The 14,709-nt window shown below is 39.7% G+C and overlaps 1 protein-coding gene across 1 annotated transcript in view; it reads right to left on the bottom strand.

Annotated features, from left to right (window-relative positions):
• Window positions 1–8,164, bottom strand: part of SCML2 (sex comb on midleg-like 2 (Drosophila)) — a 56,850-nt gene extending 48,686 nt beyond the window's left edge. Inside the window, exon 1 of the mRNA XM_009325499.1 lies at window positions 8,057–8,164. Coding sequence (XP_009323774.1) covers window positions 8,057–8,078 — 22 coding nt within the window. The 5' untranslated portion in view covers window positions 8,079–8,164. The remainder of the gene's footprint in view (window positions 1–8,056) is intronic.
• Window positions 8,165–14,709: the final 6,545 nt, after the last annotated feature.

Below are 14,709 nucleotides of genomic sequence, written 5' to 3' on the forward strand. Positions count from 1 at the left end.
ATCATTCAATTACAATTGTTCTCCTCCCCCTGTCTTTCCCTCCCTACACTTCAATCTATTTTTTCACCTGTTCCTCTCACACCGCTGTATCTCCCCTCCTCTTCAACTTTTCCTATCACACATTCCCCTGAAAACTCTGGAGATTTCTTGGATGTTAGCCCAAAGCATTGTAAGGCATCTTTCTTCATCCAGCACCAAGAGGCTCCTTCTTCCTTGCTACCAATGAGCAACAACACAGGATAAAAATTATCATCTCACCTATAGAAAATCAGAGATCTTGCACAATGTTGATCAAGGCACTCCTCTCTAGGTGTTTGACAGAGCTGAGTCTAGATTTCCCGAGTAAATTCCGTGCTCAGACACTAGATTAACAGCGTAGTCCCAAGTTGAAGAACACAGATGACAGAGTAAGGCTTGCCTGCTTAGCACTGCTTCTCCACAAAGCTTTTTCAACACCTTGCTCTCTACCACAGAAGGAGGCAGGGAGGTTTTCCAGTGACTCATGAAATATGGTTATCTTATCCACATATGAGAAGCACTTTGCTGGTGGAGGGTGTCTTATGGGGCTCCGTCTGTCATGTCAGACAACATTATTTTAAAACACAGACGTGCTATCTGAGGCCAGTTTGACTGGAGCTCCTCTTACACTGCAGAAGAGGGAAAACAAGACATAAATACACTTCCTCTCCTGTCTCAAAGTAACAGGGAAGAATAACAAAGATGACTGCTAGGATCCCAAGAAATGAAAGAATTAAGTCTGGCAAATGTAACAGCAGAAAACTGTACTATGGCTGGTGGTAACAGGGTATCGTATCTTGTATGCAAAATCATCACCTCAACTACCCATCTACCGTGTTAGTATCTCAGCACGTTCACTCAATGACTACACTACTTGTAAGGAACTCCTCCGCTGGTACCCAAGAAAAGCTCTGAACCAGACCATCTATTAGGTCAGAGGGCACGGAAATGTAAGCAGAGTGAGAGTTTAAGTAACCCAGTGATATTTTATCAAGAATTAACTAAGGACTCCTGAAGAGATTTTCTACTTTAGTCAACAGTACTCATGACATTTCTTACTGCCCCAAATTCAAGCAACCCACATGAACATATGAAGCATATATAAGGATGCCGCTGCCCTCTCACTGCACCTCACAAAGACTAAACTGCCAGCAAACCCATGTATATGCTGCCCTATGGCACCTGTTGAGGATAGTAGAGCCTGTCCACTAGATAGTAGAGGTTTGATAAGCTGGATCATTTCTGGCAAGTGTGTAGCTTCCTCAGTTTATTATGAGCACAAAAATTATTTGAAAACAGATTAAGTTTAAAGTAAAATTAGAATCCCAGGCAATTTAATCCCATTAGCAATACTAAAAACTCAGGCTATTAAACTGAAAAGCCCTTCTTTAGCACCAGCAAACACATTAAGGAAAGAGAAGATAACTGGGGCAGAAAAGGTATGAAACTGGGAAATACATGATTAGAAGAACAGACAAATCAGTAAATGATAAAAAAAAAATAATCAATGTTTACACAGCATCTTTGATTATATATACAAAGAGTACTTGTCTTAGCTAGTAAAGCTATCAGGCTCAAGTCAAGCAGTTTCAACCATCATTTTCTATACCAAAACATACTTTCCCAACAGAGTTAGACAAAAGCAATGGTATGTTTTTAACCACCCACCAGTAATAGCCAAAGAGATTGCAAAAAGCCTCAGGAGACAGTACAATCCAAATACACACTTTTTCTTTTAGGGTACCTTAACTAATAACCTGACAGCTGCAATACCTACCACTTTTTAAAGCTGGGTTGTTTGCCTGCCGATTCTTTCCATCTTTCTCTTTTTTAATATTCTTTGAATCTAAAAGACAAGATTCCATTACATAATAAATGTAATATTCACATCATAACGATGTCCAGCACAACACAGAATGCTTTCAAACAATACAGAATGTCTTGTTCCAAAGATTGATTTTCTTTTATTTATTTCAGTGCACAATCAAAAAGGTATTTGTACCGTAAGTTTAATCACTGCACTATTTTTCTTTCAAAATATATTGAGACATACAGCATGAAAAAGCAGAGCTTTTGACTACTTTATATTACATTATCAGAATAAACCTAGTTGCAAAAAAAATGTATTAGCTCCACAAAGAGCAACTCTGCCCTAATTTTTAACAGCTTTACTCAACCTACATGCAATTTGAGATCCTCAAGATCACCAGGTATCTTTCTAAATCTTGTCTAGACCACTATGAACTGAGAAACAAGAAAAAAAAACCCACCCTAAAACCGTATTTCTGAGTTAAAGACTCCATTCTATATTCAAATTCTTAAATACTCAAATGCAAGCAGCTATCTCAGTGCACATTTCAGTTATTAAAAAACAAAACATTCAGGAGAATCTACCTCCTCTACCATTCATCTCCACACACGTACAGAAAGGAGTTTGTCATATTTCATTTTTGTCAGATTTCAGTGCATATGAGAGACACAGAGGGGGACTGGGAGGCTAGAATGGGGAAGACAGAGGGAGCCAGTTCCACCTGCTCCTTTTAGTCTTTAAAATATGTTGGTTTGGCGACTTGCTTTTGACACTAGTGGACTGAAATTCAAGCACAATTCAAATATGACACTGAGCTGGCAAATGAAATGCAAATACATTCTCAGATTTAAAAAGGTTATCAAGCTCTGCATGGCTGAATAATTCTCTTGGTTTGCAAACACCTTAGCACCAGGAACAGGGACTCCTCCAGGAAGGTGCCTCAGCTCATACCTTTGGCCATCCTAGTTAGCCTGGACAGGTGAAGGGATGGTTCCCTTGTACCAAAAGATTGTATTGGTAGCTGATTACTGTATCTGCTTGCACTTAAGTCTTTAGCTATTGATTGGCTTGCATTTGAAATAAAAACACTCCTAACCTAGAATAAGAGGCATCTGATGATCAGAAACACTTAAGATACAACGAGTTGTTCTGCAGCAAAGGTTCAGCCCTAATAATGTTTCTCTTCTATGTTTTCTGTAAGTAAGGCTTTTCTTGAAACAGAGCGTACCAACAAGCAATGTGTGATGTTCATCATTTCCACCCCACTTCTTTCATTATTTATCAAGGAACTGCCACGTACAGGAAGAGCTGAATCATGACAATCTTCTGTCAACAATCCCAAAATCCCCCATCAGTCAGCGAGGAGGGGATAAGCCATCCACCTGGCTCTGCGGGGGGTAGGATGTGGTGTTCCTTCGGCCAGGGCATAGCACAGGCCAGGGACCCCTCAGGGGCAGCCAAGCAGGGCCTCACCAGCCAGGGCCACCCCACCGCCCCTGCCAGGAGCAACCACAGGGTCACTGGGAGCAGCCCCAGCCCCGGGCACCCCCCTGGGGCTGGGATGGGACATGGGCCCATGGGTGGGCCCAGCCCGATGGGGCCCATGGCCAGGCAGGGCAGGGCTGTGGGGAGCTGGAGACCGGCCCCACTGTGGCCTCGCTGAGGCAGGCGCTGATGGCCCCGGAGGGCTGACATGGGGTCCTGGGCCATGGGCTGGATGGGGAGAGGCCCTAGGTGAGGTTGGGCACAGCCATTAAAGCCTATTAGTGCACTCAGGGCCGAGACACCTTCCAAGAATAACCCAGACTCCACAGTCCCAGAAGACATACTTACAGCTACATACCTGCTCAAAATATGCTGCAAAAGTATCACCTGTTTCTCCTAAAGCAGATATGGGGAGTACCCAAGATCCTTTGAAAAGGAAAGAAAATGCTATGTTTACTCCTTTACTTAGACTTCTTTCTTGACTTACACACTCATTCTTTTGGAAAAAGTTTGCTTTGAAACATTTTCTGCATCACTGAAAGCACTTGACACGTTCCCAAAGAAAAACGCTTATGGAGGTCAACTTCAGGGGGACCTGCTGAAATGCTTCTGGATGGTGCCCACAGAGCTCTAACCCCGGTACTTCCTCAGGAGTAGGGCTTTAACCCACACAAGTGGACACCCTACATCCTGACAACAACTACCAGTGGGAACCTGAAAAGGGACAGCAGTAAAACTAGTCCAGTAACAATGACGAGACACAAGGGTAACATTCACCTTCTCCCACCTACAGATCAAAGTATATTCCATCCAGCCTCTTTGGGATTGAACTGAATCCAGCTAGTTTTCTACCGGGCAGTGGCAATCACTAGCAGAGCCTTTTGTCATGTTCTACAAGCTCAGTTAGTCAGGCTTTCCAAAAACAGTCATGGGACTGTCGCAGACATCAGGCTGACAGCTTGGAGAGTAGATAACTTCCCAATCCACTTATTTCTGAAGAAGAAATCCAAGAGTCCCACATAAGAGACTTATTGAAGAAGAGAACTAATAACTGCTTCCTGCGAACACCCAAAGCTTGAAAGGACAAAGTCATAGAATCATAGAATCATTAAGGTTGGAAAAGACCTCTAAGATCATCGACTCCAACCGTCGACCCAACACCACCAGGCCCACTAAACCATGTCCCTAAGCGCCTCATCTACATGTCTTTTAAATACTTCCAGGGATGGGGACTCAACCGCTTCCCTGGGCAGCCTCTTCCAATGTTTAACCACTCTTTCAGTAAAGAAATTTTTCCTCACCCAACAGTGCCAGATTTCAAACAAGATGACAGCCTTTCATGATAAGAGACATCAAGAACAGGTGAAAGAATGTGAAAAACCGCAGCCTGAACACCATATGAGTCTCGCTGACAACCACCACCCAAATTATTTATTTCCTGTACCGGTTAGGTTTACTGTCTATCTCACAAATATCACAGCAAATATGAACGCTGAAATGGAGCACTCTTGGCAACACATTCTTATCATCAGCCATTAGACAACTATGAGAACAAGAACAGATGAAGACATTCATGAGAAGAAGTTGATTCCTCAACAGCAGTTTAAATACCTATTTCATTTGAGGTGGAGGCATCTTCGCTCATAATAAAACCAAAGTACCGTCACTATCACTTGTTTTTGATGGCAAGAAGTCTATTCTTTAAAGCACCCGAGTGAAACTCACCCAGCACATGCAGAAGCATCCAAAAAATAAGCCTGAATAAAACATAGTCTTAGACCACTACAAAGCTGGAGTGTTTTGTCTAAGCAGATGAAAAGCTACTGGCAGTAAGAATTACTAACCTGTTTTCACATGAGATACCCTGTATCTACTACCACCTCAGAAGAGCTTCCCCCAGTCTATACTTCACAGTTGCTATGATGCCTTGGTCTGCTGTGCCTCTTCCAATGTCAGTAATCAGGGTGGATAAGAATTTACGGTTTATCCAATTTTATAGACATGAAATACATGTGTGGTTGTTTTTTTTTTTTTAATGTGCACCAATCTACATTTGAGATTCTGATATCCTAAATTCCAGTAATTTTAGTTTCCAGCGATCACTGAAAACAAAATTAAGACATGGAAGACTATTATGTCAAATCACTGGGCTGAGGAAGATGACTCCCTCAGCATATGACCCTCAGTTTGGTCAAACTTTGAGGACAAACCTCAAAAATGAGGTTATAAAAGAGGGAAATACTTGTGCAGGTACAAAGAGTATTTTCTTTTCATCTCCTTCACCTAGCCATGTTCAATGACTAGGTGAGAAGTGGACTTGAAAATGGGAACTTTATTTTTATGTTAGAGACAGAAGAGACTTCTTAGATCTAGGGTAATGAAGCTCATGGTGACAGAAAAAACCCAAGTCAGGTGAATTCATTATCTATGTTCCTCTCTTCATAAAGCCCATTTTTAAAGAGACAAATTTGATTTTACTTTCCATTGTAAAACACACAATATGTTTTAGGTCATTTTGTCAAAACACGAATGAAAATGAAATGCTGCAACTGTGGACTTAATCACACGCTACTCAGCTCTTTTTAAAAAAAAAAAAGCAAAGAAGAATGGGCATCATTTTCAAAGAGTGTGAAAAATATATGGTAACACATAAGTATATAGAGAGCTTATATATTCACTATGTAAATACATGTACACATTTAGCCTATAATACATATAGGCTAAATACTTATTTTCAAAACCCCATGAAAGACTGTTTTCTTCTAGGTAGCAAGATTAGAATACAGCATATACTAAAATTACAAAAGCAGCATATTCTATTGTTCACCAGCTAACAGTTTTTCTACAGCACACTTCATAAACTAAAGCAGTAGATACAAAACAAGATTAGAGTAAATTATTTAACATAGTGCTTTCTGCTTACCAATTCAAAACTCCATGTGTTTACATTACTCCCACCCTATCTGTAACCACAGAATTCTTCTGCTGATAAGGTTACTCAACAGGAGACAAGCAAGAGCAACCACATCTATCATGCAAGAAATTAGAGACAAGGAAGAAACCAGACAAAGCTATCTTGACTGGCTTCTGAATGTGACCAAAAAAAAAAAAAAATTAGATTCAGAAAAGGCACCTTCAGACTGTAAGGTCTGGTAAAGATAATCCTGGTGACCAACGTGTAGTTCCTCTTATAAACTCCCAAGCTGAACTCCAGCTTCTTGTCTGAGATGCTTTAAAAACCCACAACACTTCCTTCTGGGAAGAGTTAATCTTTCAACAAACAAGATGATTGCTTTGCCTGTATGCTCGGCAAGCATCACCTCTGCCAACAGTATTAGTTTTTACCACAGAATGGTGTGCTACATGAGGAGACACAATGTAACATCTTCTAAGACGTGAGGTGCTATTTGCTTGCTGTCCAATGTGGGGAAAAAGCAATTCGCAGTCACGCCTTTTACATTTCTGCAGCTATTCCTCAGCCACCTCAGAGCCTTCAAACTCTGTCGGGTGTTCAAAACACGGCAGGAGACCACTTTTTTCAAAGAAATCCCTTGTCTCTTCCCGATGGACGTGAAACACCTTTGGGTGACAGAAACATTTGCTCTTCCCATGCCATGGAGTTACTCGCCTTCAGATGAAGTTTAGTAAGACCAGCCCAAGACTTACTGTTGCTCAGTAAGGGGCCTTCTTCACTGCCTACTACACAGGGTCGTGAGCACCTTTTAGCTACCCTTCACCAACCCTCAGCACATATAGTTGAGGATGTCAAGACAGAGTGAGTATGAAATGTCTCCTTTTCCCTTCTTTTTGTGCTCCCCTAGTGGGATTCTTATCTTATCTGCCCGGAACAGGGTGTCTCTTTTAATGTATTTAGACAACAGCCATGCAGAAAACCTACAAGAGAACAGGACAGACTTCCTCCATAAACTCTTGGTGCAACAATTAAATGGATGACCCCTGCCATTACAGAAAATCTACTATAGCAAAAGACAATTATTTACCAAGGGAGCGCACAAGCACATAAAGCAGCTTGGGACGAAGGTGGAAAGCTCAAGAGAAGTACAAAAGTGTTAGCAGCATTTTATGGGGGAAGACTACCCATCTGAAAGCTTTGAAAAGCAGCAGCAACCTGGTTTCAGACAGCGGGTCTTTCTCTCTTTACATTCTTTGTTTCACCAACCCAAACACCCTTGTTACTTTTTAAGTCTCTTTGTTTTAGCACTTAACTGACAATTAACTTCTGCAGACATGACACAGCAGAAATCACACCTTCATAGTACACTGCGTTTGTGGATGAATTTCGTAAAAAAAGTTCATTTTACCTTCAAGAGCTTGTGGAAGACAGCTGCTAATGCCATTCATTGTGGTAAACTCTGATTCCTTGTACTACTTAGTTATCCTCCTGCTAAATTATGTGCAGTTACAGAATAAAGCACTACATTTTATGTAATATCACACCTAGACCCATTCTTCAATTTTAGAGCAGTATAATGGCTTCAAGGCTGTCAGAGGACAAAATTGCTTTGGTTTAACTTCTATAGAACTCCAGGATAAGCCAAATTTAGCATACTTACTCTAAAACAATGTGAAGTTTGAACTTACCTGTGTTCAATACATGCCGTAACCTCTCCTCTTTAATCTAACAGTACAGTAATTGTCAAGTAATAACCCACCACCTTCGAAAAGAGAATTTAACAGGTTCCCTATTTTCTTTCCTCTTGGATAAAAGCTACCAGGCCTTACCTTTAGCTGCTGTTCTCCCCATGGTAACACTTCTGTGATCTTCCCTCTCACAATAAAAAGGCTGAAGTTGAAAGACCAGTTAATTCTTCCTTTCAGCACAACAGTTTCCTGTGGAGTAGTAATACAACAAGTTAGGGGGGAGGCTGTTGCTGGGGTTTGGGTTTTCTTTTTTTTGGAAAGGAGGATTTTTTTTGTATTGGTGTATAATTATCTTGCTGGTTTAAAGTTGCAAACGTTTAACAAGCTATTTGTAGAAGAGCGTGTAAACAATGGCTGTATCAAAGTAGCAAGGGTACAGAAGAACCCAAACTTCTATTCCATTGTTTTAGACAGTTCGTTGTATAATGATTTGCATTTTCTGTGGATTTCTAATACAAAGAAAGATACAAAAAAATGCTTTATTCCTTTTCCCCCCCAACAAATATTACTGAAAAATGGAAGAAACACTTTTATACATAACCCACTTGTTGTGCCTCACTTGCACAGAGTTTAAAAATTCGCAATTTGAACACCTTTGGGTAAAACACACTATATTTCACAACTAATGTAAGAAATCTACACAAAGGCCCAAGTGCTCACTGATACTCCTACCCACTACCACTTGTAACAGAGCAGAGAGAACCTGTTAGGGGAACGCTAACTGCAGATAAAAGCAGCGAGCCATATTCTTGTAGGGTTTAGAAACTAGAAGGGCCGAATTAGTTAAACCACTGTAACAGAGCAAAAACAAACTTTATTTTGTGTGTGTGTGCGTTACTGTGATTTTTCTACTCCAGCACCTAGTTTTTGGAACTTTGACTGTGTTCAATTCAAGTCAAACTCATTTGAAACTCTTTGGCCTCGAAACAACAAAGCCAGCAAGTTTATTATCCTTTTCCATTCACTGTTCAAGTAATAATGGGTAAAAATACATTCAAATTGCTGAATTATCTTCTTTGACCATTTGCTTTCAACGAATTCCCATGAGGTTAAAGTTGACATCATCAAAAGTTCAAGATTTTTTTAAAAAATTTAAATATGTGCACATTTTTTCCAAAATTAATTTTGCCAAAGGTAACATTTTTAGAAGCTACACCTTTCCAGTGTTACCTAAAAGGAATAATAGTTGAAAAGCAAGGTATCTACTTGGAATTTCTTGAATCATATACTTGTATGCTAAAAAAAAAAAAATAATTACACGTACATATCGCATATAACGAGAGGTGTCATATAGCCAAGTATTTTCCAGAAACTGTGACATTTCAGTGAAATTTCAAGGAACTTTCACACTATGGTGATGGATTACATGATGAAAACTTTATACAGTGCAAGTCCCATGGCTAAAACTAATTAAATATGGTTTTAAAAATGCCAATGACTGAAGAATTCATTTAGTGTGCGCACTGTGTGTGAACATGCTGGACAGTTATTACAAAAACTCTCAAGACTGAGACTTGAAAGCAGTTATAAATAAAACCAAATACTAACATAAAATAAGCAGGTTTTGCTATGCAATAGCATTTGTAGCATAAGCGATCATCAGGATTAAGAACAGAAATCCTTTTAAGCCATCAAATAAATTTGAAATACTTGATACTTTCGTAGACTCCCCCAAAAATTCAAAGCTTTTCCGCTGCGAGTAATAAATCGTGAAAGGTGATGCAGAGTCAAAGTAACTGTTTTTACAGATTACTTTAAAACAGTGCATGGTTTTTATCTTTTTGTTCCAAGTACCAGATTGCACTTGGTGCAGTAATAAAGATTCCAACCCCGCAGTGATAGTCATCAAGTTTAGCACAACCGGAGTGTCTGTCAGAACATAAAAAGGATTCCAGCTTTTCATTACTTGTGTTGTACCAGATAGGCTATTTTACAGCATGCCCATCAGCCTGTTAAAAATATAAGACAACTGAAAGTTCTGAAAACGCTGTTTGAAATGGGGCAAACACAACTGCAGGAATACAATATACTACTATTTCAAAGTGGTGCTACTTAAAACCCAGTTACACCTACAGTATTCAATTTAAGAGCCACTATTAAATTAGCTTGTAGATAGTGCTGTTTGTCACAGAAAACATTCAAGAAAGGTATTTCTGAGCCTCTACCTAACAACCGCTACATGCTGCTGAATTATAGCAAAATGAAAACCAGTTACCTCCAAAACAGAGCTGGGTCAGTCTGACAAAGTGTAACTTCTTGTGCAGGGGCAGACCTAGGAACAGCTTTTCATCGCCTCGCGTAATTAAGCGGCAAACCGTAAGCAAGGCAGTTATGTCCTTTGCTAACCAAGACAGAGTCCTCTTACGTTGCACTCACCATCACCAGCCTGGCTCAACCCACAGCACACCCGCCACGGGAAAGAAGAAAACCGCCAGCAAATACAGGGGTGAAACCTCCAGGGCCGTTTTGGCAAAGTTACGCATAAAGGACAGAGCTCATGGCATTCTTGTACGTGCACCTTGGCAAGCAAGCTGAGTCAGTGATACAGAAAGCTGGGTTAAAGAAATTAATCTAGCAGCTTCTAGAAATGAAGGGAAAAAATGAAACAAAACAAGGTCAGGAATATACGAGCAAACAAAGAAATGCAATGGCAAGGCTGAAGCATAATGGCTTTAGGATGCACAAAGCAGCAGAATGAAAACCAAAGTCACAAAAACCAAGCTAAGCATAGTGATTGTCAGTCACAGACAGAAAACGCCCAAAAGCCACCGATTTGCGGAATGGAAGTACAGAATCCATATCATACACCAAGGAGAAACTGTTTGCTGTAAATTAAGGAAACTAAAAAAGAGAAAAAAAAAAAATCCATGAACCTAGGATAACATTGGATTCATCATGAAAATATCTTCAGTTTAAAGAGCCATGGAGGATCTCCACACTCACGAACTGTATTATTTACATCACTTACACCTCAATTCATCCTGTAAACTGAGTTTTATTCTTTTGCTGATTAGGTTCCCTTACATCAGTTACTTTTTTAAAAATCAGATGGAAAGCATTCATCTGCCTTTAATTCTTTACTGAAGATTTTATTGTTAATCCCCAAATCACTTCTACTAGCCACCTCCCACTGTGCGAGCCCTTTGTCAGAAAGCAGTATATTAGTAGACAAGCCTAAGCCTTCATCCTCTCTGCATTGCTACTACATAATACTAGGCATCAGAAAACAGGATGGAAAACATTTTTCCTGTCTAACCTTGCTCTTCTCATTTTGAAAGAGTTACTCAAAGGACATGTATTGCTGTATTTCAAAGAAGGTAGTATTCTACAGAAAATGTCAAAAATCATTCTCTGTTTTGCCTGCTACGCATCTCCATTATGCTTCTCACTGTAAGACAGGCACTCAATTAAGCCGAATGTCCTGAAAAAATCCTGCATATTTAGGGCTTCCCAGTGCAAGTTTATTTTGACAGCATGCCCGCTCATAAAAATACACAGCACGGAATTATGGAGCTAAATATAACATTTTAAAGAAGCCTAAGCAACCAGTAGATTGTGGGCTTAGTACCCACCAAAAAGATTAAGGTTTTTGTGTCAATGACTCTGCATCTCAGGGCTCAGAGGTAAGACAGAGACACCAATTTTAGAGCCAGTTAGCTTTTTGACCCTACCACTGGCATAAATGCAGTAACTCAGACCTCGTCGCTGCTGTCTTCAGGGAAGGAAGGGATAGTCGCCAATGGGCAGCCTCTGCTGGATAAGGAGCGAGGCTATTCTTTTATACAGATACACAGCGCAGAAGAGGAATCTCACAAAACATTCACTTTGAAGCATCAATTAAGTTCTTCTTAATTTTAGCTTGAAATACAGGCAGACATTTTTCAGGCTCAATCTGAACAAGGAGTTATACTCGCCCCTGTCTTTCTTCATTCTTTTTCTTATACAAATGCTTCCAGATCAAATTTCCATACATGAGGGGGGAGAAGAATTACGCATAGTTTGAACAGCAAAACCAGTTATAGACAGAGAATAGGTGCAACATAAGCAAAGAAATATCCCCCCCCCCAACTCTTTCGTATGTACAAATCCGACATTTGCTTTCACCACCAGCATTCATGTGCTGCTAGCTTTAGAAACATAAGAGCCACCAGTTACAACTGCTGGCCAGTATCACCATGCTCCCATCACCGCTACCGCTCCTTGTCTCCTTCTTCCCATTTGTTACGGCCAACACTGCAAAGAGCCCTTCAAGAAAAGGACCTGCACAGCCTCCTCCATGGACCGACACACAGCGAGGCAGCCGCGGTTCCCACTCCAGCTTCCACGCACGGGTAACGTGTACCTACAGGCACCAGTCGCTTCCCAAACAAGTGTGGCTTTTTTGGAAAGTGAACTACATTCCTTCAAAGTTATCCTTCATGAATCTGGAATACCTTTTTTTAAACCTAATCATCTATTCATCTGTTATCTCTTAAATAAAAATCCTACTTCATACCATTTTCACAAGTCTTTAAGGGGCTGAGAAGAGGCAAATAAAGAGAGTAAGACTTAAAAGGAGTATTTCTACAACATGCAATACTTCTTAATTTCCAGTACTTGAAAATTTACTTTCCAGCAAGTTACCCAGTGCGTAGACTCATTTAGTATACTTCAAGACACAACAGCATATACTTCCTTATTTCTGTACTAGAGATAATCAGTTTACACCTTTTAGAGCATACTGTAGCGTTATAGAAAAGGAAGATCTCAAAGGCTAAAAGAAAAAAAAAAACCAACTTACACTTGCACAAATGTATCAGAAGATTATAAAATGTAACACAAGCTTTGTAGTTGTAAAATCAGTATTTAGCATTACACATATGAGATTTCAAAACAAAACCTAAAGATCAGGCCTTCTTTCATTTATGCACACAAATATAAAATCAGTTGGTGTTCTGACAAGAAATTTGATCCAAATTGGAGTCTCTTTTAGTTCACATTCTTTGTTTAAAAAAAAAGTGAGATTCTTTCAATGAAAGGAAATTAAACTTCCATGTCTTCATATGGCGAAACTTCTAGTGAGCGGATATATCTGAACACCTTCTCTCCTAGTTGATAAAAACAGAGCTAGGAAAAATAGGCTTTTGTCAAATTTACAGGCTTTCAAGAGAGCAAATATTAGCTAGCCATATATATTATTACAACAACTAAGTTTCAATATTTCTTAAGCTGTTAAAGGAAGGGAGTGGGTACTTAGTGCTTTTCAAATATCATTTTGTAATGTCATTTGCCTTAACATCAAGAAATTTTCTGCACTTGCAAAATTCCTCAGAAAGTCACCAACAGTGCACTGCTCGCTATTTATGAAGTGATTAGCATAAACAAACTTTTAAGCTGTCAGCAGTAAAATACTGCCTGTAAGTGTTCTGCCCTCTCTCCAGGTAAGTTTACGATCTGCTTTAGAACATGAGCAACTGTAATTACAGTAAGTCATACATTTCAAGACTACAAAAATCTCTCTAAACTCTCAAACTGTACTAAGTGTATTATTCAGTACAGAGCAAGGCATTGTGTATTTTAAAAAGCAACATTAACAAGGTTCAGACCAAAGATTTGCCCCAAAAATTCCTGAAACAAGAAATAAATACTTAGAAATGAGAACAGCAGAAAAGTAAGGTCTCCGAATTAAACAGCATAGCTTCTATCAATGGACAACAGAAACAATTTATGTCATGTAGAGTCAACATTTACTCATTTGACAGTAATTTTAAAAATTAAAGTTTAGAGCTGCTCTATGGCTACCAGTGGAAAATAAAAATAGCTTCTCTCCTCTTCCCCCCCTCCCCATCCTGCTTTAAAAGTCAGATGTGGGGTTGTAAAAACCTGAAAAAGGAAATGGTATGTGTGAAGTCAGCAGTTCAGCAAAGTGGCTGACTGGCCATTAACAGCTTTAAATATTCTTAAAATGCCAGTCTTCCCACATGAAAGGGTATTTTAATGTTATATTCAAATAAATAAAAAATACAGCTCACAAAGCTTACACTTCTATCTTAAGTAAAACCGCCCGTTTTAGTAGTTTACAAGCACATATTTACAGTAGAACAAGAGCTCGACAAATTGTTTAAACGTTTTAGTGAATTCAACTCACCGAAACCTCTGTGCTGTTTTCCACTTCCCCCTTCAAGCCTGGAGTACTCTTCCTGAAAACATTCATCATCATTATTCAACCTGGCTTTGTTCAAATGCCTAACTCAAATTTCTTTCATAAAGCAAACTAATTAAATTATGCACAAAAAAACCCCAACAGTTTTGTATGACTAGCACTGGCTAAGAGCTACATACCTGCACGAAATTCCCTCTACACCCAAACACATCTCCTCTGCCGTCAGCTCAGACTCCCTTGACACAGAAGAGAGCTCTCAAACTATTTGTTCTGTGAGGCACCAAGCGTACTTTTAGCACAGTGTAAATACAGCAGGTAAGGGAGAAAAGAAATTGCTGTTGCAAACATAGTAAGAGATGCCCAGATGCTAGAGATCCCTATAGAGCTTTTCTGCGCTTGTCTTTGGCAGACAACAAGCAATACCACCGCCTTTAAAAGCAGCAGTCAGGGAGAGTATGTGTACATAAGTAGATGAGGGGGAGAAAGACAAGCAGAGGAGGGATGGTGGAAAAGGGATTTTACAACCTCTTAGGCAACTTTGGCTTCCTCCCATCTACATTGCCTCCAAACTTGAAAAGGACTGTGGAAGCTT

Source organism: Pygoscelis adeliae, unplaced genomic scaffold (genome assembly GCF_000699105.1).
Source record: "Pygoscelis adeliae isolate BGI_AS28 unplaced genomic scaffold, ASM69910v1 Scaffold386, whole genome shotgun sequence".
Classification (NCBI taxonomy): Eukaryota; Metazoa; Chordata; class Aves; order Sphenisciformes; family Spheniscidae; genus Pygoscelis; species Pygoscelis adeliae.